General features: G+C 40.0%; 2 protein-coding genes across 5 annotated transcripts in view; both read right to left on the bottom strand.

Moving 5' to 3' along the window:
• Positions 1–2,191: 2,191 nt before the first annotated feature.
• lrrc41 (leucine rich repeat containing 41) lies at positions 2,192–14,998 on the bottom strand. Of its 4 annotated transcripts, none has more exons than XM_022759130.1 (10): positions 14,722–14,998; positions 14,079–14,165; positions 13,885–13,943; positions 13,004–13,799; positions 12,142–12,378; positions 10,441–10,608; positions 8,232–8,330; positions 7,957–8,085; positions 6,010–6,082; positions 2,192–4,578 (listed from the first exon to the last, which is right to left on the bottom strand). In XM_022759130.1, the coding sequence occupies exons 1-10, from the start codon at positions 14,837–14,839 to the stop codon at positions 4,359–4,361; spliced, it is 1,986 nt and encodes a 661-aa protein (XP_022614851.1). In that variant the 5' UTR covers positions 14,840–14,998; the 3' UTR covers positions 2,192–4,358. The 4 variants fall into 4 exon arrangements, with proteins under 4 accessions (XP_022614851.1, XP_022614852.1, XP_022614854.1 ...); XM_022759131.1 differs by having other exon boundaries at positions 10,441–10,605; XM_022759133.1 differs by lacking the exons at positions 13,004–13,799; positions 13,885–13,943.
• A 904-nt stretch (positions 14,999–15,902) lies between these two features.
• The window catches only part of rad54l (RAD54 like), a 28,507-nt gene continuing 22,856 nt past the window's right edge, over positions 15,903–21,553 (bottom strand). The window contains exons 17-18 of the mRNA XM_022759098.1: positions 21,296–21,459; positions 15,903–16,583 (exon numbers count right to left, since the gene is read on the bottom strand). Coding sequence (XP_022614819.1) covers positions 16,382–16,583; positions 21,296–21,459 — 366 coding nt within the window. The 3' untranslated portion in view covers positions 15,903–16,381. The remainder of the gene's footprint in view (positions 16,584–21,295; positions 21,460–21,553) is intronic.

Genomic DNA, 21,553 nt, shown 5'->3' with positions numbered 1-21,553 from the left:
TAGCTTCTTTAAGTATGAAGTGAATACAACACACTGAACTCATTTCAACTTCAATTTAATTTACAAAAGTCTAATATTTCCTCTTGCCTGCTGAACAGTAGTCACCTCTTCCAGCTGCAGTTCAACCACGAAGCTCAACTTAAATGAATAATTTTCAGTTGGTTCATCCATCTGTTCATTTTCCATGTCACAATGATTTAATTAATTATATTATTGGGAATTATTATTATAAATTGCTGAGTAATAACCTAGTGAAAACTTTCAACAGTATCATGGTGAAACAGCTATTAAATAACTTTTTGTCTGACTTGGTGAGTCCTGCAGAAACCCTGTTCTTAGATGTGTGCATACTAACGCCTGTAACATACGACATAAAGACTGCTAACATTGCAGGTACTGTCCACATGTAACAGAATGAATCTGGACTGAGCTGCACACTGCTGTCTATTTATAGGATTCATGCTAACAGTTAGCATACAGCACGCTGACTGTCAGCAGTGTTATCAGGCACATTGCTAAAACTTGTCTGATCATGTGAAGAAACATTATGAGCTGCTGAGTGAGAGAAACTCATTAGTTTCCCATGTAGCAAAAAATGTCATTGAAGCTTTCACGTGCATCTAAATAAAGTCATTACTAATACAACACCAATACAACCAGTGCAGGTGATTAAAAATAAATTGGTCTTACTCATTAACAGACTTGACAGCAGCTCTATGCTAACACTTGAACAGCAGCCACTGCCACCACAAGTGACAACTATGAATTAATTGTGGATGCTAGACCAGTGGTTCCCAACCCTTTCCAACTCATGGCCCACTTGAAAATCTTAAAAATGTTGGCGGCCCACATCTGACCCCATAACAGTAAAGAGGATAAATAACTTTTTTAAACAAAAAGCAATGTTCTCAGATCACTTTTTATTTTAGTGATGACGATGAAACATCCAGGACTGAACTGAAGCAGTGGAAGGGGTTTTGATGTCCATGTTCTCATCAGTCATCACAGGTGTGGGCAGTCATGTGACATGTGAAGCCAACCAGACCTAATGATTTTGAAGTGTTGACTTCCTCCTTCTTGGCTGAATTGATCCAGTGAAGCCTTGGCTCCATGACAGATGACTGTGTGTCCCTGGTTGTAACATGTAAACGGATGATGAGGTGATCTTGCTGAAATCTGGTGCCAGTGTTCGAGGCCATGGCTCCAGCTGTCGACCACAGCCCTCCTGAGCATGAGCCACAGATACCAGAGGAGGGCTGATAGCAGCACTGCCAGTTAGCATGCTCGTACTTCCTTGGAGGGATTTGAGAAGTGCCACCCCCCACCCCAGCCCCATCCTCCTACCCCAACTGACACCACAGAGCAACAGTTCACCACCACCACTGAGCCCCAACAGGCCTTTCTGCTCACTAATGATTTGTGAATGTGATTCGTCTGCGTGCTCGTCCGTCTTCCTGTCCGTCATTGTTTACAAACTGTAGTCGTCTCTTACATTCATATGGTCTCCGTCTATGAGCAAGTACTGTTGTTGATTGAGTTCATCTGAGATTTTGCTGTATTTAACAGAATTTCTATGTTTTTTAACCCATTCTTTTTATATGATTTAATTTATTTATATTTATTTGAGATTTGAATGCCTTCTTGCGATATTGTACTCTAGGCTCCGGTGTTTTTGTTACGACACATGAGCATATGTATGTGTGTGATTGAGTGTGTAGTTTTCAGTGTGGTAGGGCACATACGTGTTGATGTACAGTACGACTGTGTGAACCATTCTTACTCATTTGAGGTTTTTTTTTTTGTGACACGACTTAAAGGATGATTGTGAGACACGCACATGGACCATCCTGAAGAAACAATGACTTCCATCTCAAAGGTCCTGATGACACTCAGCCTCACAGTTCATCTCTGGCTGATTGAACTGTGTCTTCATGGAGAGGCTATGATGAGTGTCACTATGTGTATGTGTAATGTGCAGCTCACTCACTCCTAACATACACACTCCAGATAGAAAACGTGTATATTGACACTGTACAGACTATGTAAAAATAAGTATATACAGAAACATGCGAGGAAAAGCACCATATGTGACAGTGGAAATTGCTGTGGAAATTAATGTAACAGGGTGGGGGGTTGTTTCATTTTCTTTCTTTTTTTTTTTTTTAAGTCTTGTTAAAATGTAAATTTTCCTCACACTGATAGAGATCTACAAGTGACAATTCAAACCCATCTCTGAACAGTCCATTCAGGCTTCCACCCATCATATATCCAAGTACCAGAAAGTGTTTTAAGCCCTGATATCTGTAACTGTAGGTCTGACTCATATCCACAGAGAAGTGGTTTGTCTGGAGGAGCAGTTTCACTTTTTAAGGCTCTGAGAAAAACGAGAGATTCCTTCATGTGTCATTGAGATGATGGGCTGCAGGAGTGAGCATCATCACTGAACCATGAGCTCATCCACCTCTAATATTCAAATTAGCAGCTAGATGCAAGAAAAACATTATGTCCGACTGGTAAACAGAACAGACTGTTTCACCAATTAGATCTCACATTTTGTGAAGAGCTTGCTATTGCTACATAGCTAACGTTAGCATTAACAGCTGTTTACTGACCAGTCTAGAAGCAACATTGAGAGTTCATCATCACCCACATTTTTTTATGAAAACAAATAACAGAGCTCACTTCTAAAATGAAGAATATGCCCTTCATGCCTGTTTGGTCACTTTACCTACTTTTGCACCCACAACTAGCTTATAGCTGTCGGAAGTAGGCGTCATTGTTTTGCTGGTTTGTGAAAATTATAAAAAATTGTCAGTCTGAGTTTCACATTGTTTATTGATCAGACAAACACTTTGTTTAAGGCAGACTGACATCTTTACACACATTCAGTTCAGTTTGTATCTGCGCATCCAGTAATAATATGGCAGATTTTGAACATATTTCGGTTAGCTTAGCTTAGCTAATTTTATCTTGGCAGAGGGAAACTGCCTATTTAGCTTTACTAAAACTGATACACCTTCCACTAACTCCACCGCTGTCTTATTTCACACCTGTAGAAACAGAGGTCTGAAAATGGTTTGAGCAGCAGTTCATAGATGTTCATTGCCCTTGTCATGGGGTTGCCAGGTTTGAACACTGTCCCAATTCTACACTAAGTGATGGCCAGCTTATTTACTACCGAGATACAATGTGTCAGCTACACTTGCTACCAATTTGCTTGCCATCCTAAGATATGTGGAACATAGCATCCTGCTGTTTTTCATAGTTCATATTTTTTTTGTTATGCAGATGAGCTCATCTGTTCAGACAGCCAATCATGTCTCAGAGACATTTCCCCATTAAAACTGTCAAACTCACTCACTCACTGACAAACAGACTTCTTTGTGAGGTATGAGTGTAGGCAAACGTTTTCATTTTACTTCCTGTGTAACCACTTAGTAAAGGAGACGCCTCGGAGAGAGGCAGCCCAGACTGACATGTTGCAGCGTGTATGAGTGTGTGTTTGTGAGAGTGTCTTTGTTTTATGTAAGTGATGGTTGTAGATAGACCCAGCAAATCAACCAATTAGCATGCAAACATTGGGTCTCCATTCTCTCCAACTTGAATTTACTAAAACGTGAGAATATACAAGGAAAACAAACTGAATTTACAGAATAGAAGTGTTACAGTATTTAGCATTAAACATCCACTAAGAAAATGATTGAGCTCTTTTTAATCCGTTTTTTCTACTTGATTCCTACTAATGATGAATTGGTCGTCGGTGTTGATGCTGTTCGTCTAATGTAAAGAAAATGATAACGAAGAGAAGGTGTGAGACAGCTGCTGTGAAACTGCTCTTCACCTCAACATCAACCCTCCAGCTTTTTCAGTTGTATCTTAACGTCCACTGTCACTGCTGTCCAAGAGACGACTGGAAGTGTAACGGACGTTGGTTTAATAAATGATTCAAATGTCAAACTAACACCAGATGCTTTTATTGTCCAACTGCGTACAAGAGCAAAAATTAAATGTTACATTTAATAAATGTACTGTACATAGCAGGAATGAAATGTGTCACACAACTAATTACAAATCAAAATTACCTGTGTTCCATAACAATAAAAACATTTGATTACAGGAGAAAAACAGAATAAATATCTGAGAACATGTAGAACCAGTCAAGTGACTCATGGTTCCACAAGTTTTTATGAGGTTTTCCTGAACTGAAAACTTGTCACTGCATCAGTGAAACTGTCTGACCTGAACTCAAACTGACCACAGTTGCTCTCCTCTATCAAAGACTAATTTACAAAGTTAACATACAGCACCAACTTTTTAAAGCCCGTTACTTCTGCAGAGTCAGAGCAGATGTTTCTTGTTCACATGTTGCTGATGTGGTCAACCATTGTGTCGGTGGATTTCCATCCCCCAACCTGCAGAACACAGAATGGACGGAGTGTGTTCAGTGCAGCGTTCCATGTGTCAGGGTCTCGATCACCTGGGTTCTTCCTGAGGTCAAGGGTCAGTCGGTGCAGAGGACGATGTGTCCTCAGTTTCTCAGCGAACTCGAGCAGCTCAGCAGGCTGAATGAAGTTAGAGCTGTTCAGGACAAAAGGCAGCACATGGAAATCATCATATAATGTCTAATAAATAAAACCTTACAACAAACAACAGCAACAACAACAATAATAATAGTGATAGTAAACTTTATGTGTGTAGCATCTGTCATATTACACAGGTTACCAGCGGTGAAAATCCTGCATTCAAATTGTCACTAGTACAGAAGTATTATAGGTGTTACATATATGATATTACTGGTATATTATTACTAATACATAACCATGTAAGCAGCATTTTAATGTTGTACATGACCCAGGTGGAGCTAAGCTGTAACAATGGATCATATTTTATAAGCTGATCATATCATTTATGTAAAACCTTGAATTTGCAAAGTAACTAACTGTAAAATAAAACTACAGTATGAAGTAGACATGATAAAGTGGTATGTTAGTCATCAGGGAACCAGGAAACAAGGCTGAGGCGTCTCTCTGCATTAGTATTTTCAATATATATAAAATGTAAAGTGTACAAACTATAGATTAACATTCATTACATACTTAAGTACATTTTTATATATGTACAGTGAAATTAAGATTCAATGAGGACTAAAATAAACGGTAATGACAATGAGGAAAAAGTACAGGTCAGGAGTATTTTCACATGAGATCTGAGGTATGACTTCACACTATGACTTTTAGTTGTGGTGTGAGGAGCAGTGATGGCTGGCATTAGGGGAGTGACTCTGGGACGCCAGTGATCACTGTCTAGCCTCCTGGAGGTGTCGTGGGACCAACTAGACGAAACACTGGTGAAAGGAGGTTCCCACCTGATGACCCCAAAGACATGTTAGTTATCACTGCTCATTAGTCTGTATAGCTAAATTAATAGTTATCATAGGACTTAGGGAGCTATTCACTGAGTCTGGTCCATTTGCTGTAGCACAAGTTTCTTGTGTTTACCTTAAAAAACACACTATGTGACTGCTTTTGATAGCTTCTATATTATTTCTTAATAGCTGTGAGTTTAGTGATAGTGGGAGGAATAAGTCTTGATCACATGGGGTGTGTTGATGTGGAATTTGCACAGTTGCTGTGATCAGTTGACTTTGTTGGGATGGTGCTGCTACAAGCTAAATATTTCTTAGATAATGCAAGGCAGTTTTTAGTACATTTTTCTATCAGAATAACAATATTAAGGAATTAAATCTACAATGGCCTGTGCATTTTCAGTTCATCTGAAATGTGTGTACTTTTTATTTTTAAATTTTGCATTCATCATTGGAAATGTGATTCTTTTTAGATACATAGTGTACATGCTTTATTCAAGAATTCAACACTGAATAACAGATACAATACACATATGCTAACATTTCAGTCTCATCATCATGAAGAGTATTTTAAGCTTGACGTCAGGAGCCCATTTCTCCTAATGACTCCCTGTTTGTGAAAAGTGATCATCAGCCTATCTCACCTGATGTCCAGTCGTTTCACCGAGCTTGGTGACGATCCTGAGAACAGCTCTGCCAGCACACTCACGTTCTTGGCTGTTGACACAGATTATTCATCAGTTAAGAGACACACGTCACATGGAACTGACTGTGTGTGAATCAAAAAGACATTTTTCTGTTGAGACTCTTTAAACTTGCATTCATTGATATTTTGGCAAGAGAAACAAGCCGTGATACAACACAACATATTGAAGCCATTCAAGTGGACATGGTAAACCTGTTAGCAGGAGTCCTGTTCACCTGAGGAAGCTAAGCTCAGTATTCACTCTCCTTTAGCTGCTAAATGCTCCATCATGTTAGCGAGTCGCTATCTTTGTGTGTCTGCTGTCAAGTGTTTGACAGATAGTGTACAGTGGGTGTATTTATTAGAGGCTTTTCACTGAGAAAGGCTGATGGCTGTGGTGTGAAGATGACAAACATCCAGAAGGAGTTAGCTCATCACAGGACGAGACAACAGCCACAGTTTATATCAGTTTCTCGACTCTAAGTCACTTCTCTCTTTTACTAATAGGTCACAAAATTTCATTTTAATGACATCATGTCATAACATATTTATAATAGAAAATGTAGCAGGTAAGCTGTGTGCATTATTGTCATTAGTGTCGTGGTTTATACAGCCTTAGTTGTAAACATGTTTATTTTATGAATTAAATAGAGAACAATGTAACACATTCAGGGAAGACTAAAGTTTATTCCACACTGACAAACATACTAATGTATTTTATAGTTACTTAGACTAAAGAATTGACCAGTGTGTTAAGATACACCAGTACACAACAGTCAACATAACATGACTGTAGAGGTTGTAACAACCACAGTGAGCTGAGAGGGTGTTACTGATGAAGGATGGATGAATCATCATTAGTAATAGTGTGTAGCTTCAGTTAATGTAATCTGAATGATGCAGCCAGACAATGATCGGGAAACTACATGTTTTCTACCCAGGCTTCACATGGTGTGACTGTCACTCCGAAAAACAGACCACCACCACCACCACAGACTTTTCATTCAGAGCAACATTATTTATAGGGACGTAATAGTCCAGCCTGAGCAGCACTTGACAACAGTAAAGCTGTTGAGTAAAAACAGAAATTAAATCTCATCCCAAAAGAGTGAAAAGCTAATTTTACTGTGCCTGACATCAGACCAATCATCTGCTCTACATTATTAGAAAAATCCTTGATCAGATTTCTTATTATTTTTTAAACAACTAATTGATCACTTGCTTTCAACATGCTTGCAGACCTGGTTTCTCCACTGCTCCAGTCCAGGTGAGTGATCAATGACTTGAAGACCCAAAGTAAAGTAGCAGGAACTGTAGTCATAGATTTTAGTTCATTGCACAGGGGGCCTGTCTCTGTTTTATGTTGGATCAAGGATCCATGGTTACTGCATGTATGCTGCTGATCGCTGTACATTACAGCATGTAAATATATATATATATATGAGGCAATTTAAGTCTAACAAGTTAATAGACATACTGACTGTTTTACCAGTAGAACGGAGCCAAAACCTTTGTACATGCCCCAATAACTGTTGAATTATCTTCGGATGAAATAAAAGTAGCAGTACATAGACATTAAAGATGAGCCTTTCTTCAGATGTCTGTTTGCTGCGGGGGCTGGATTCACTTCTTTTTCCTTTAACAATCAACAAGGTATGTCATTTGCTCAGAAGCGGCAAAACATTTGCAAATAGCTGTATGAACTTCAAGTGAAATTTAGATAATGTTTTCGCACAGAATGAGGACTGTGGAATTAGACCCCTATCTTACGGTGGTGTGGCACTATGGGGAGGGAGGATGAGTGATTACAGCAACCAATAACTCTGCACACATGACATATAAGAGTTATATCAAGATAAGAACTGCTCCCACAACCACAGAGGCACAGATGTGAGGATGAGCTTACCGAGCCGATTCTGAGCCAGGCTGAGTGTGTGGAGAGAAGGCACCGACTTCACAGCAGCCACCAACTGCTGCAAACTCTCTTGCTTGTCACTCCACCTCTCAAGAAGGCGGCAGTCATTGCACTGCAGCTCTGAGAGAGGGAGAGGAGAAAGAAAAAATAATTCCTGAAGCTGAAACCAACTGTGGACTAAGACCAGTTCTGTCCAGTACTGTTTCAATGTCACGGAGGAAATCAGTCTACTTAGCTTTTATCATGGATCATCCTCCTTTTCTTACCTTCCAACTTGCAATGCATCAGTAGATTCAGGATCTCAGGAAGACAATCAGACAGCTTCATGTCTTCCAAGTTGAGACTCCTCAAGTTGTGATTTGACTCTAAAAGTTGATCACATGTCATTAACTTCATGGTACATTTGTGTTAGAGCTAGACCAGGGCTGCACAATTAATCGAAATATATTTGAAATCACAATATGACCAAATGCAACATTCAAATCACAGGAGCTGTTGTGCATTGTCTGCACCATAAACATTGTGGTGCTACAGAGACGATCTGGCCTACAAATCACATTCTCCAGATGTAAAGTTTGGTACAAGACCAACAAAAATCACGATCAACAATTGCAATATGATTTTTTTTTCCATATCGTGCAGCCCTAAGCTAGACTGATGAATCGTCCAGGCTGACTGAGGGCTGGGCAGAAACTGCACAGAGATGCTCAATGTGTTTGTAAATATCATTTAGAAACACTGTCAGCATTACATCTATAAAACATCCCACTCGGGATAAAATAAATAAATAAATAAAGAGATCCATTTCAAGTTTGTTTGTTAATCAGTGTTTTCTACCAGTGCATACAATGTCCAGCTGGGTGAAAATAGTAGCCAGACAGCTTTTTTTTTAAGCTTGATTGTAACAATAAGGTGTTAGCTGCTGAGCTGGCGTGCTGTGCCTGTGACTATGGACATATCGCAGTCTACATGTTCATATTTAACAGGGCTATTGATAAAATTTAGATTTTTTATTTGCAAATGTTTTATTGTACTTACTTACAGTAACTACAAACGTAGTTCACATCAACTTGGGTAATCTTCAGGTTATTTGTTTCATGTCACGGCACACTGTTTGTGCAGCTCTGACACTCACAGAGCAGGGGCAGAGAGATTCTGCAGACTACATGCAGAGTTGAGGAGAAATATGCGTTTTTTTGTTTTTTTTCGTCTCAAAAACAAGTGGACCTGATTAAAACGGTAAAAACACAATAACTCAGTAATTCTATATTTTTATAATCAACAAAGACCAGAAATAGTGTGTTAGTCCATCTCAATACTTTCTGATCCGAGCCCATTGGTTCCATAACTCTTTAATAACGACTCACAATCATAGTAAATGTTTGTTCTCAGAGTCATTTCATCAATCAGCTGTCACTGTGGTGTTACTCAACCGGGAGGAAATAGTGCATCTGTTGGGGACTACTTTCAGCTGTGGATTAATTTACTATAGTGAATATTTTTGGCAACACACTGTGTCAAAATAAACTGTAGTGTGGGTGTTCATGATAGTCTCACATATGCATACCTATCTTCAGAGCCCATTATCTTTCAGCTGTAGGGAAGAAATGCTCTGGCTTGCTTGCATTTCTTTAATATACTTAAAAACTTATATGTACACCTACAGCCTACATCCAGTGAGTCAGAATATTTTCCTGGTAATGAAGGAGCAACAGCGTGGCTAATTAGTTGTTTTTAATAATTTTTGGACGACAATGTAGCTCTATGGCACAGAGGACACACACAATACTTCAGATCAGCTGATTGATGGTTTGGGTCTTTTCATGTAATTAGTTGACAATAAGAAAAATATATACTAGGAGTGTAACAGTACGCAAAAGTCACATTTCAGTACATACCTCGGTTTTGAATTCACAGTTTTCAGTACAGTAGAAAAAAATGTTACTTTCAATTCATTATGAATTTAACTTGTGAACATAAACATGTAATCTTGTAAACTTGTAACCCAGTGGCAAACTGGTCAGAATTTCAACTTGGATTACTTTTGTTTCTTGAACACAACAAATACACAAAGTGCATTAAAGTGCAGCATGTAGAAAATTATTGATATATTCTATTTATTCTCATGAGAGAGAGAGGATGACATGCAGCAAAGGCCAAAAGTCAGATTCCTGGGCCGTTTGTTACAAGCTCCACCAGGTGAGACACCAGGCACTCCAGAAAGGGCAGATCTACTGGCATTATCAATGTCTCCTGAAAAAACCCTCTCGCTTGTTGTATAACTTTATTCACTAACATGTTGTAGACTGACCATCAAAACACAAAATGTTATTTAACAGAAAGTTTCATTCCTCATTTCATTTTTTCTTTTCCTTGCCATGTTACACTGAATATTTATTCATTCATTTCTATTTGTTTTATTGACTTTGATCCACTTGCTTTGTGTTGAGCTTCGAGACAGCCATGACACCTTACCTGAGAGAGTGGTGAGGAGGTGGCTGAGCGAGGAACCAGTTGGTAATCTCATCCCGGCGATGTGAACAGAGTTTAGCTGTGGGGAGCGTCTCAGCACAGATGTGATGAACTGCAGATCTGTTTGGAGCTCAGCTACTTTGACTGTGAGTTTCTCCAGGGGCAGCTCTGCTGAGAAAAGATCAGGAAACATGTAGATTTTAATCAACTACACTGCTGTGGTATTAATTCATGCAGTATGCAGCTCGTCTGATCTGAGGGTTTGTTTTGTCTGATTGAGATGTTACACTCCTCGCAACTTCTTGACACACAATCAACCTTTTAAAGCAGAAGTCAGATGACCATGAGAAAAATGCTGGGACCAAACGAGGCCTTGTCATGTCACACCCATATCTGTGAGGTGCTGATCATGTCAACTGATCTGATATTCAGCATTTTTACAATTAACCAAATCATTATTTTTTTTAACCAAATCGATTTAAAAATGCATTACTTTAGCTCTGATTCAGCTGCCTTTCCCTGTCTGTAGTCCCGACTCTTTGGTCTTGAGGACTGTTCCACCCACTGCACTGTCTGCTTGGTTAAACACTACAAGAGGTCGCCTATCAATGCTGAAGGTTGCTGTGTACACAGACCATGGGCACAGAGTGGAACAGCTCCAGTGACCGAGCAGAGCTTTGTGTTGAAAGGTAAAGCAGCAGATATCTCCAAAATTACAAAAACACCACCCTCTCAGGAGAGAGAAGCCATTATTAACTGCTAATCTAGCACTAGCAGATCTGAACAGATTTACAGAGTGATTAAAAGTAAAGTAAGGTTTGGACATGGATACAGGCAAACAGCACACACACAGTTGTCTCCATCCCCTCAGAGGATATCACATGGTCTTACATTCACTCCCTGGAGACCTAATTTAACATTACCCATAACTACTACCTAACCCTAATCCTAACATACACCTAAACTTACCATAACTTTAAAAGATGTCTTTAAAATTTAATGATCTAAATCATGTTGATTTGCTTTTTGTCTGCATAAAGAAAACAAGTCCCAATAATGAGAGTGTAAACAGATTTAGGTCCCTACAACATGAGTAAAACCTGGACCACACACACGCATCCATTTTTACGATATACGTGGGGACCTGTCACCCTTACCCTAGCCTTTATCTCATAACTGAATGCCTGACCCTACACCCAAGCCTTAACCCTCAAACAACCATTTAAACTTGTGGCCTGGGATTTTGGTAAATGTGCATGTATTGGTCAGAACTCTTCAATAACTAGATGTAAAAATAATTTTAGGTTACAGTATGTGTTTCTATGTTAACAATACACAATTATAATATACTCCAATATACTGTAATCTGATTAACTCCTCAAAGATCACCATGACATTGGCTTGAAAAACCCTTTATTGGTCGAGCTCTAGTGTCTACCCTTAGTTTCTAATGACAGTTTCCTGCTACTACTTAAAGAGATAAAAAAGAAGAAGAACTAAAGAATATAAACAGCTTGAACATTAAATGACACTATTTTATAACACTGAGACTAGTCTCCTTCCAACTACTACAGGATTTGTTTCTTATAGCTGGACTGGTTCAAGAACCTTGTGTTTCAACAGGTTCAAGGTTGTGTTTCAAATACACTTTTGATCCTGCTCATTTCAAGTGTTTACTTGACTTTGGTAGAAGCTTCACAGCACCTGACATGTCTGACTCAGCAATCCTGGGATGATGGGGTAAGAAGTGTGGTCCCAAGGCTACACTTTGGATCTCTACATGCAGGGACGTCACCTTGGGGCTTGCATCAAGCAGGATCTCTGTGAGTTTGGTGTAAGGCAGGACGCCGATGTTGAGATCAGTGAGGGAGCTGCGGCAGCTCTCAGACAGCTGCTTCAGGGCTCTGGCCAGGCCCAATACATCAGCATCCCTGAAGGTTGCTAGATAAACCAACAAAAACAGATCACTGCTACACAACTGAACAAACGTGTCATTTGGGGGTAATAATTTTATATTTAATTTTTGTCAACTGATTCTATGGATCCAATACAATAATACTGTTTACAGATGCCATGTACCCCTTAGAGTTTTTTGACAGTTCAGTGTCAAACACTACCCTCAGACTGTTTCACTCTGCAGAAAACTGATGTTCTCATTACAGGCCGACAGTCAAGGGTGTCCTGTGGAGTGACCTTTTTTGACCTCTAATTCAGCAATTATGCAGTTTTTGGGTGCTTGTTTTGTTTCTAAAGCACAAGCACTCCTAAATGCAGACAAGTGATACATATTCATGGTTTCACACCCGACCACTACAGGAGGGGGTACCAAGCTATGCAGCAGCGCGCCAACAGAGGCAGCTTTGCAAGTGTTTTATGAGGGAGGAAATGTATAAAGCATGTTTGTAAGACTTAATACACAATATAAACACAGGGCACGTTTAATTGTCAACTGTGAACCGTGCTAGAGGCACTTCTTAAACTAGCACAGATTCATTATACCAAGACCAAAATGACCCCTGAACCCCCCCACCCCCAAACCTACTGGCACATTAACTAACAAACTTACAGAAGCTGTGAAGAGTTAGAGAGCGAAGGCAGAAAAATGTGGGCAGGGCAGAGGTCAGCTCTCTGAGAGAGTGGGACCCACAATGTCTGATCTTCAGACAATCAATCTGGCCCCATGGACAAGACCCTGCTGAGGGACCACCACACGGAGTGAAGGTTTGACAGAGAACCTGTGGGTCCACAGTAAAGTGTGTATTTCCGGATTCCTCCTCCACAGTCCGAGAATCCAACTTGAAGCGTTTGCACGGGGGGGCTTGTTCATCCTCATTTTTTGAAGCCCTGGTTTCAAGACCTGGACTGTAACTGGCCCCGTCTGCACTGGCTGAAGCTGCGTGTGAAATACAGCTTTCCTTTTTGCTGTGCATGAGATTCTTCAGCTTGGGATTTACATACTGAGATCCCCTTCCATGTAGGAGCCAGGCCAGCGTGATGGGACAGTCCACATCTATGACCATTTCTTTAGCCACCCCATGGTCTACCAGGCGATGGAGAACATACAGAGCAGGTTTTGTGTTGCTCTTTGATAGATCAAAGGACTGTGGTACACCAACACTCCTGATACGTTTCTCCAGGAGGTTCAGAAGAGGCCGCTGCTCAGCTGTTAAACTTTGAAGGCGCAAACTTGTAATGAGTAAAAAATGTTTGATACATTTAGCTGCAGACCACATGAAGGATGGTGTGTTTAAATTCAAGCTGTTTCTATTGACAAAGGGGTTTCTGAAGCCATGAAATACAAGTGTAAAAAGCATTCTCATAACTTCATGTTTGGCCTCTTCTTCTGTGGGAAAGTCAGCTGCCTGAAATGTAACACAGGACACATATCACACATGGATTCTAGAGTTACTGTACATGAAACTCTATTAAAAGAGATGTTACACCCACACGGCTAGGTCCGCAAAGGTCCTTCAGGACTGTAGCCCATCCAGAGTGAGTTGATATCCCTGAGACAAGCCGAACAAAAGTTAGATTAAATTGAAACATAATTATGTATTCTTCTGATCAAATCAAAGGTATGGTCTCTATGAACAAAGGAAAAATACAGAACACCACGTTTGCAATCCAGCTATAGTTCTTACCTCTCTGATTTAGCTCAGGTTGGATCTCATCCAACTGACACACAGTCAAATGAGGAAGAAGCTCCTTAATAAGAGGCACTGGAAGATCTAAGTAGTGACAGATAAATTAGGACATTAACTCCCTCATCAATGAGTAACGGTTGAAATTAAACCATACAAATAAAAATCCCAATATGTCTACTATGAATGGGTGCTATAACACTGGAGAACAAAAACAAATATGAATTGGAACTGACAATAATCCATATAAGAAGCCAGCCTCTCAATTGTTTGTAAAATATCTAGGCTAAGACTGGACGATTAACTTTAATTGTCAATTGTGTAATTTATATTAAATTCACACTTTTGATACCTTAGGGAAATGCTCTTGAATTAGTGGTATTGTGAAATGTTATTTAGGAATATTTACTTAAATATATGGCCATAAACTTGAAACTATACTATATAACTATACTAAACTATATTATTAAAGGGGGTTCAGCGCTGGTATGTCTCCAATTATGCGATAAGTGACGTTAGGTCCATGTTAGCTTCTGCTAACAATTAAAAGTTAGCCTAAGTCCTGTTCGAAGTATTAGCTCTTCGTGATCTCCAATTCTATGTAACGTTACAGTAACATAAACGTAAACAATAAAATACGTACCAAGAACAGCCTCCATGCTCAGGGAAGGAAAATGTTCCCTGACAGCGTGGAAACAGAACTGCTTCAGACATATCTCCTTCGGGTTTGTTTGGTCTGTTTTGTGGGCAGTTTCGCGCATTGTTTAGCATTAATGTGGTTATCATTTAATTAGGATGCCAAGACAAACCAATTTACAGCAAACAGGACCGCTTCCATCCGTATCGTTGATTCAGTGGTGGTTGGTCTCCTCTGAGGTCTTTATTCCTTGACGGGGGACGGCAGTTGGCAACTGCAGAAATGGCGCATTACCGCCACCAACTGGTAAGTTATTCTTCTTCTTCAGGGTTAATGGCGGGCTACAAACCAACGTAAAAGGTGCAGACCGCCACCCACTGTACCTTGACTATACCACAGTCTGTAACTTCCGTTTATAAAGAGATTATATTCTCAATAGTTGCTTGCAAATATTTTAAAATAAGTCTTCAATTGCGACTCGCTTTTCATCGGTTAAAAATCTTCTTGAAATCCATAGACTTTTTATTTTATAACCCAATAGGACTATAAATCATAATGTAATATGAAATATAATATATTAAATCAATATTAATGTCATATATTTATATAAATATCAATATAAAACATGTAATAATGACATCTTACTAAAAGAATCTGTGAATTTGCCTGTGTTCTGCCAAAACCATGCATACAATATCATCATATGTCTTATAATAACCCTTGTAATGATAATATCAAGTTTATCATTACGTAGATTTTTCATTCTCACAACATTTGCAGTGGTGGTAGCCTAACTGCGCGCATACATGTATTCTCATATGGGGGTGACATCTCTCTTAATTCAAGTAAATAAACTATGGAGAAGTTCAATGCCAAGTTCAAGAGTAAATCCCATTTAACTACACCCACACTAATAATCCTGGGTGCTGCCAACTACTGGTGACAGCATGGTTTTTACACACTCCAAGGACCGGTGATGTCACACTCCTCACTGGTCCTACCAGGAGTTGACAGGGCAGGAGCAACAGTTTGGCTTTGAAAAGTGGTTGGCTCATGAGTGCATAGGTCTTCAAAAAATGAAAGTGGCCAGCTACACATGACATTACTGTCAATGAAACAAAAAGGGAGCTGGGAATTACCATTTAAGTTTTTATTTAGACACTGATAATGGTAAATAGACTTGCAATATTTGTAATGTGTGTTGGATGTGCTTGCACAGTAGCAGTGAAGAATTAAAAGGCCTACTGTGCTAACATGCTAACATCTATATTTGATTTTAAAACTATTACACCAGCATTGGTGACAGTCAGCATGTGTGCTTCCTTCTTACATTGGCACCAACTGATGCAGTACAGAGAACTTGAATGTATTTGATTTGTGTGCAATGTGGTATTAAAATGTGTGAGATGAATGTACATGTCTATCCTGCTGTTTTCAGATGGCTGGAATCAGCTGTGAATAACCGATAAGTTATCTTCTACCTCCACACAACTAGGTGAGCTGGGTAACTGCATCTGCATCACAGTTCAACATACACATAAGCATAACCTTTATTCCTTCTGCTTTAATAAAAAAGTTTAGTTAATAAAACAGAAAATCTCAACAATAAATAGATATCAGTATGTACAGGTGGTGGTGCGATAGGCAGTCCGTGTTGTTTCTGCTGCTATACTACTCCCCTCTGGTCCTCGTGAGAGCGCTGGTGGAAGACGAAGGAGACAGCAGCATCCCAGGAGGCTTTCAACACCTGGTCCCTCAGGCCCTTCTTACTGAAGCAGTGGTTCCACTGGGAGAGGTCACTGGTGCAGTCACAGTCATCTGCAGGAGGCCAGACCTCTCTGCCATTCACACAGCGTTGACATCGAAACCTGAAAAGAGAAGGGATGAGAGGCTGCTTCAACACATGACTTACATTATGATCATACATTGTGATGGTAAAATGAAACCACAAGGGGCCAGATGTATAAACAGTGTGCACACAAAAGTCATGTCGTATTATAAAATAATATGTGGTGGCAATGTGCGCACTGAATACCTATCACAGATTTCAGACAGCGTATATTTGGTTTTCAAGAGCAAGCTACAGATGATAAGAGGAGATGTAATATAAAGTGAGGTGAGGTGAGAGACATAAAACATTGGGCCTGACGCTAGAACATTTTTGTGTTCTTATCCTAAACTTCATACTACTGTACATGTGTGGGAATGTTACCAAAGAGTAAAAAGAAAACTTTCATATTCCTGCTGTCAAAAATAAACAGACAAAATAAAAGGGTACCACTGTCATTAGAAGTAGAGGACTTTGTTGTTCAGAATACTTTCTAAACAATCAGGTTATGTTAATGGTGCAGCTGCTAACGACGTGTCATCAGAGCTATAGTACACTATGGGGAATGTTTCAAGTTACATGAAGTTAGATGCTAAAAAACAAAGTGGTCCATTACGAATATGAGAGGCTGTCGAGGGGACATTACTGAGGTGGGTCAGGCTTAAGTGTTGGTTCTAGCAGAAGATGATACTGGACAGACCCTGAGCCAGCTCTCAGTTTGAGTTTTCCTCTCAGCATGCAAAGTTGTATTGAGAAAGAAAATGGAGCATATCACACCTCTCCTTAAATCAATGATTTGGCTTCCTGGGTGTCAAAGGACAGATTTTAAAATCCTACTTCTATTACACCCTAAATGGCCCAAAAACATCTCTGATCTACTTGAACAATACAAAGCATCCAGACCATCAGGTGCTCTGGGACAGGTTTACTCAGTGTTCCTAGAGTAAGAGCAAAGTGAAGCAGCTTTTAGTTTCTCTGCTCCTCACCTGTGGAACAAGCTTCCTGAATACCTGAGATCTGCTGAAACTGCCAGCTCATTTAGATCAGACCTTAAAACATCACTGTTTGCTGCAGGTCACCAATAATTCACATACATAACATCTTTTTAATCGTGTGCATTTGAATGTCTTATTTACTATACAGCACCCCCTTTAAAATGGTGTCCTAAGTTTGCTACCTGATGTTATGTATTTAAATATTATTTATAATCAAATCTGTTCTTAAATGCTATCTTTATTTCATCTTAATGTTCTGTTTTCATGTATTTCCATGCCTTTGTAAAGTACTTTGAATTGCCTTGTGTCTGAATGGTGCTATAGAAATAAACTTGCCTTGCCTTGTTGTATGTGATTATTTGCATAGGAATGGTTTGTTTGAAGATTTTCAGTCAGAATTTAGAGTCCATCACAGCACAGAAACAGCTGTGGTTAAAGTTATCGGTGATCTCCTCATAGCTTTGGACAATGGACTTGTCTCTATACTATAGAGATAGTACTTCATTTGATACCATCGATCACAGGATCTTATTGCAGAGACTAGAACATGTCATTGGGATTAAAGGAATCGCACTAGGCTTAAGTCATACGTATCAGATAGATTCCAGTTTTTTCATATTAACAATGACTCTCATTAACTTCTGTATGGACAGTGTAATACCAGCAAGGACTGTACACTGCTTTCCAAACAACTCAGGCGTGTGCAACATGAGCTGAAGAGGAGATTAAAGCAGGCGAAGGAGGACTACAAAAAGAAAGTAGAGAGGAAGCTGCAGCACAACAACACCAGAGAGGTGTGGAAGGGGATGAGGACCATCACTGGCTATAAAGAGAAGAACAGCCAGGCAACATCAGGTGATGTGGACAAGGCCAATGAGTTCAACCTGTTCTACAACAGGTTTGACACAGCCTCACCTGTTCTCTCTCCCACTGCTTCAGTGGTTGAACTTGCACTAGACCCCCTACAGTTTGCCTACAAGGAACATATTGGAGTGGATAATTCCATCCTTTACGTGCTCCACCGGGCTTTTTCAAGTGCATTTAACACCATCCAACCCACAGACAAGCTGGAAGGGATGGGGATGGATCCCTGCTTCACATCCTGGATTGTGGATTACCTGACAAGACAACTACAGTACGTCAGGCTGGGTAACTGTGTCTCAGGGACAGTGATGAGCAGCACTGGGGCTCCACGGGGGACTGTTATGGCTCCGATCCTGTTCACCCTGTATACGGCCGACTTTAAATACAACTCTGAGTCCTGCCACATCCAGAAATACCCTGATGACACAGCTATTGTGCCGTGTATCAGGAACGGGCAGGAAGAGGAGTACAGTGATCTGACCATGGCCTTCAGTGAATGGAGCGACAAGAACTGCCTCCTTCTGAACACCAGTCAACATTCGAGGGAAGGACATTGAGGTGGTACACACTTCTAAATACCAAGGTGTGCACCTGGACAGTAAACTGGACTGGTCCCTGAACACGGATACCATCTACCTGAAGGGGCAGAGCCGGCTCTTTTTCCTCAGGAGGCTCAGGTCCTTTGACGTCTGCAGTGAAATGCTGCACATGTTTTATTAGTCAGTGGTGGACAGTAGGGATGTCAAAAAAAATCAATACTCAGATACTAATCGATACTAAAAATTAGCATCGGATTAGATACTCATTTGCAACAGTATCGATACCAACAGTCTTCGCCTCCTCCAGTTGACACAACTTCATACAGCAGCACTGCAGATAGGCAGGCACACGGTCCCTGCTCTCACTAGCAGCTGAACACATCAACGCTAGTTGACATTCACAACAATGAGCTGGTGTTGCCAGCATAAAACTACATTAACATGGCAAGTGCTGCAGCTGAAGGACCATCGCAACCTGTTTTAGTTGAAAATGAAAAAAGAAAAAGTGCCTTTTGGAATTATTTTACCTGGCCAGCAGCACACGTTATCTTGAGCCGTTTAACTATTAGCAAATAGCAAATAGCCACATTAGCCAATAAGTTATCATTAAGCTAGCGGCTATGGCTAATAATAAAACGAGTAATGTTAATGTGGGAGCTAGGCAGCAAGCGTTATCGGTCCTGCCTGTCTCTAACGTTAATAGACAGTGTTAATTTAACAGGATAACACAATTATTTGTGTCTGAAAAGTGTTATATTTCTCTTAAAGTCCCAGACTGAAGCTGGGAAAAGTCGACCAGCAACTAGACAGAAACAGCGGCAGCCTACCAGACAACTCTATTTGATCAGCAACGAAAACATGGTGGCAAGTCACGAGAAGCACAGACAATAAACAGGGCTGTAGCTGAATATATTTGCATGCCATATATATATATATATATTTATGTATATTTTTGCACTACCTCATACAACCTAAAAATAATGTCATTGATGTTATTGTTTGTATTGTTCTAATCTTTATCAAAAAAAGGGTTAGGGTCATTTTTTTCTCCCCATGGTATCGAAAATGGTATTGAGTATCAAGTATTTTCCTGGGTATCGAGTTTGAAATTCTAGTATCCTGACAACCCTAGTGGACAGTGTACTCTTTTATGCTGCAATCTGCTGGGGCAGCAGCATGTCAGACACAAACACAAAGAGACTGGACAAGCTGGTCAAAAAGGCTGGGTCTGTGCTTGGCAGGAGTCTGGACTCCTGGACTCGCTCAGGACTGTTGTGGAGAGTCTTATGCAATGTAAGATGGAGGCCATCTTGGACAATACCAACCATCATTCACATTCATCATCACCAACATTCTGGCAGGACAGAGAAGCAGCTACAGCTGCAGCAAATCCCTCATCTCAACGCTATGCAGAACAGAGAGGTTCAGGAGATCCTTTGTTCCCACTGCCATCAGGCTATACAACACCTCAGCCAAAGGAAGTGGACTCATTTATCTAATTATTGTTCATTTATTATCAACTGTTTTTATTATTATGCACAATGAGCTAATGGACACATGGACAATTTCCCGTAAGGGATAACTAAAGCATCCATCTATCTATCTATCTATCTATCTATCTATCTATCTATCTATCTATCTATCTATCTATCAATATTAGATAAATAAATGAATCACTGATCATCTAATGTTTAATAATGATGAGTGAGATATCATTGCTGATGATGTTTTACATGTAATGAATTAATGGTACGTGAATTAACAGCCACAGCTGTGCATAATGTGGCTGTGTGTAATGACCCCTGTTCCTCACTGACAGGTTTAATGAATGGTGATGAAGGGTTTCTAAATCCATCTATGATAAACTGTTGGAGTGGAACTGCATCCAGTTCCCTCTTTATGCATATATGCACTCTCTACAGTGTCATGCATCTGGCTCCTGAGTGAAAGTTTATCACCCATCCCTGATGCCAAGCAGTATGTTAAATGACATATTTTATATAATCAGTCAGTATAAATTTCACGTCATTTTCTGATTTTATAATCAATCCTGGAAAAGTATCTCACTTAGGGAATAAATGGAGTTTCGATTTTAAACACAGAACCACAGATAATTACACATAAAACAGTGTGTTTTGATGGTAGACATAATAGTAGATATCATGTTATAGATTATGTTGTCTTCTCTTTGCCATTTGTTTCCACAAGATATAGATCTTGTGAAAACAAGGGGAAAAATCTCCAGATCAATTTGAATATATCTGACTGGCTATTTGAGATTGTCTGACCATCTTTATGAATTACATTCAGTTCTCAATAGAATTAGCAGAGTAATTTGAGTAGTGTGTTTTTACTTGTCATGTGTGTCGCTGGTGGTCTCCTCGTTGAGAGCGAAGAGTTCTCGGAGTTCACCCAAAGAGAAGTGACGCTCTACGTCCTGCTCCTCGTCTACCACACAGCTGCTCAGGGCTTTCTTATGGGCCTGCCTCTGCAGGATCTTCTCCTCAATCGTCCCCGTCTGTAAACACACACACAAGTCAGGCATGGACACTGCAGCTGTCTGCACCCTGCTGACCTCAGGACCTCAGCTTAGCAAAATAGTTATAACAGTA

Source organism: Seriola dumerili, unplaced genomic scaffold (genome assembly GCF_002260705.1).
Source record: "Seriola dumerili isolate Sdu_G_001 unplaced genomic scaffold, Sdu_1.0 BDQW01000319.1, whole genome shotgun sequence".
Classification (NCBI taxonomy): Eukaryota; Metazoa; Chordata; class Actinopteri; order Carangiformes; family Carangidae; genus Seriola; species Seriola dumerili.
Note: the sequence above shows the minus strand (reverse complement) of the source record. Positions and strands in the feature narration are given on the sequence as shown.

Excerpts from the sequence above, each read along its gene's own strand:
- lrrc41 (XM_022759130.1), bottom strand. The coding sequence starts at position 14,839 with ATGCGCGAAACTGCCCACAAAACAGACCAAACAAACCCGAAGGAGATA. Across the intron at positions 13,944-14,078 it reads ACCTGAGCTAAATCAGAGAG|GGATATCAACTCACTCTGGA; the intron begins GTAAGAACTATA and ends GGCTTGTCTCAG. Across the intron at positions 12,379-13,003 it reads TCTAACTCTTCACAGCTTCT|CAACCTTCAGGGATGCTGAT; the intron begins GTAAGTTTGTTA and ends TGGTTTATCTAG.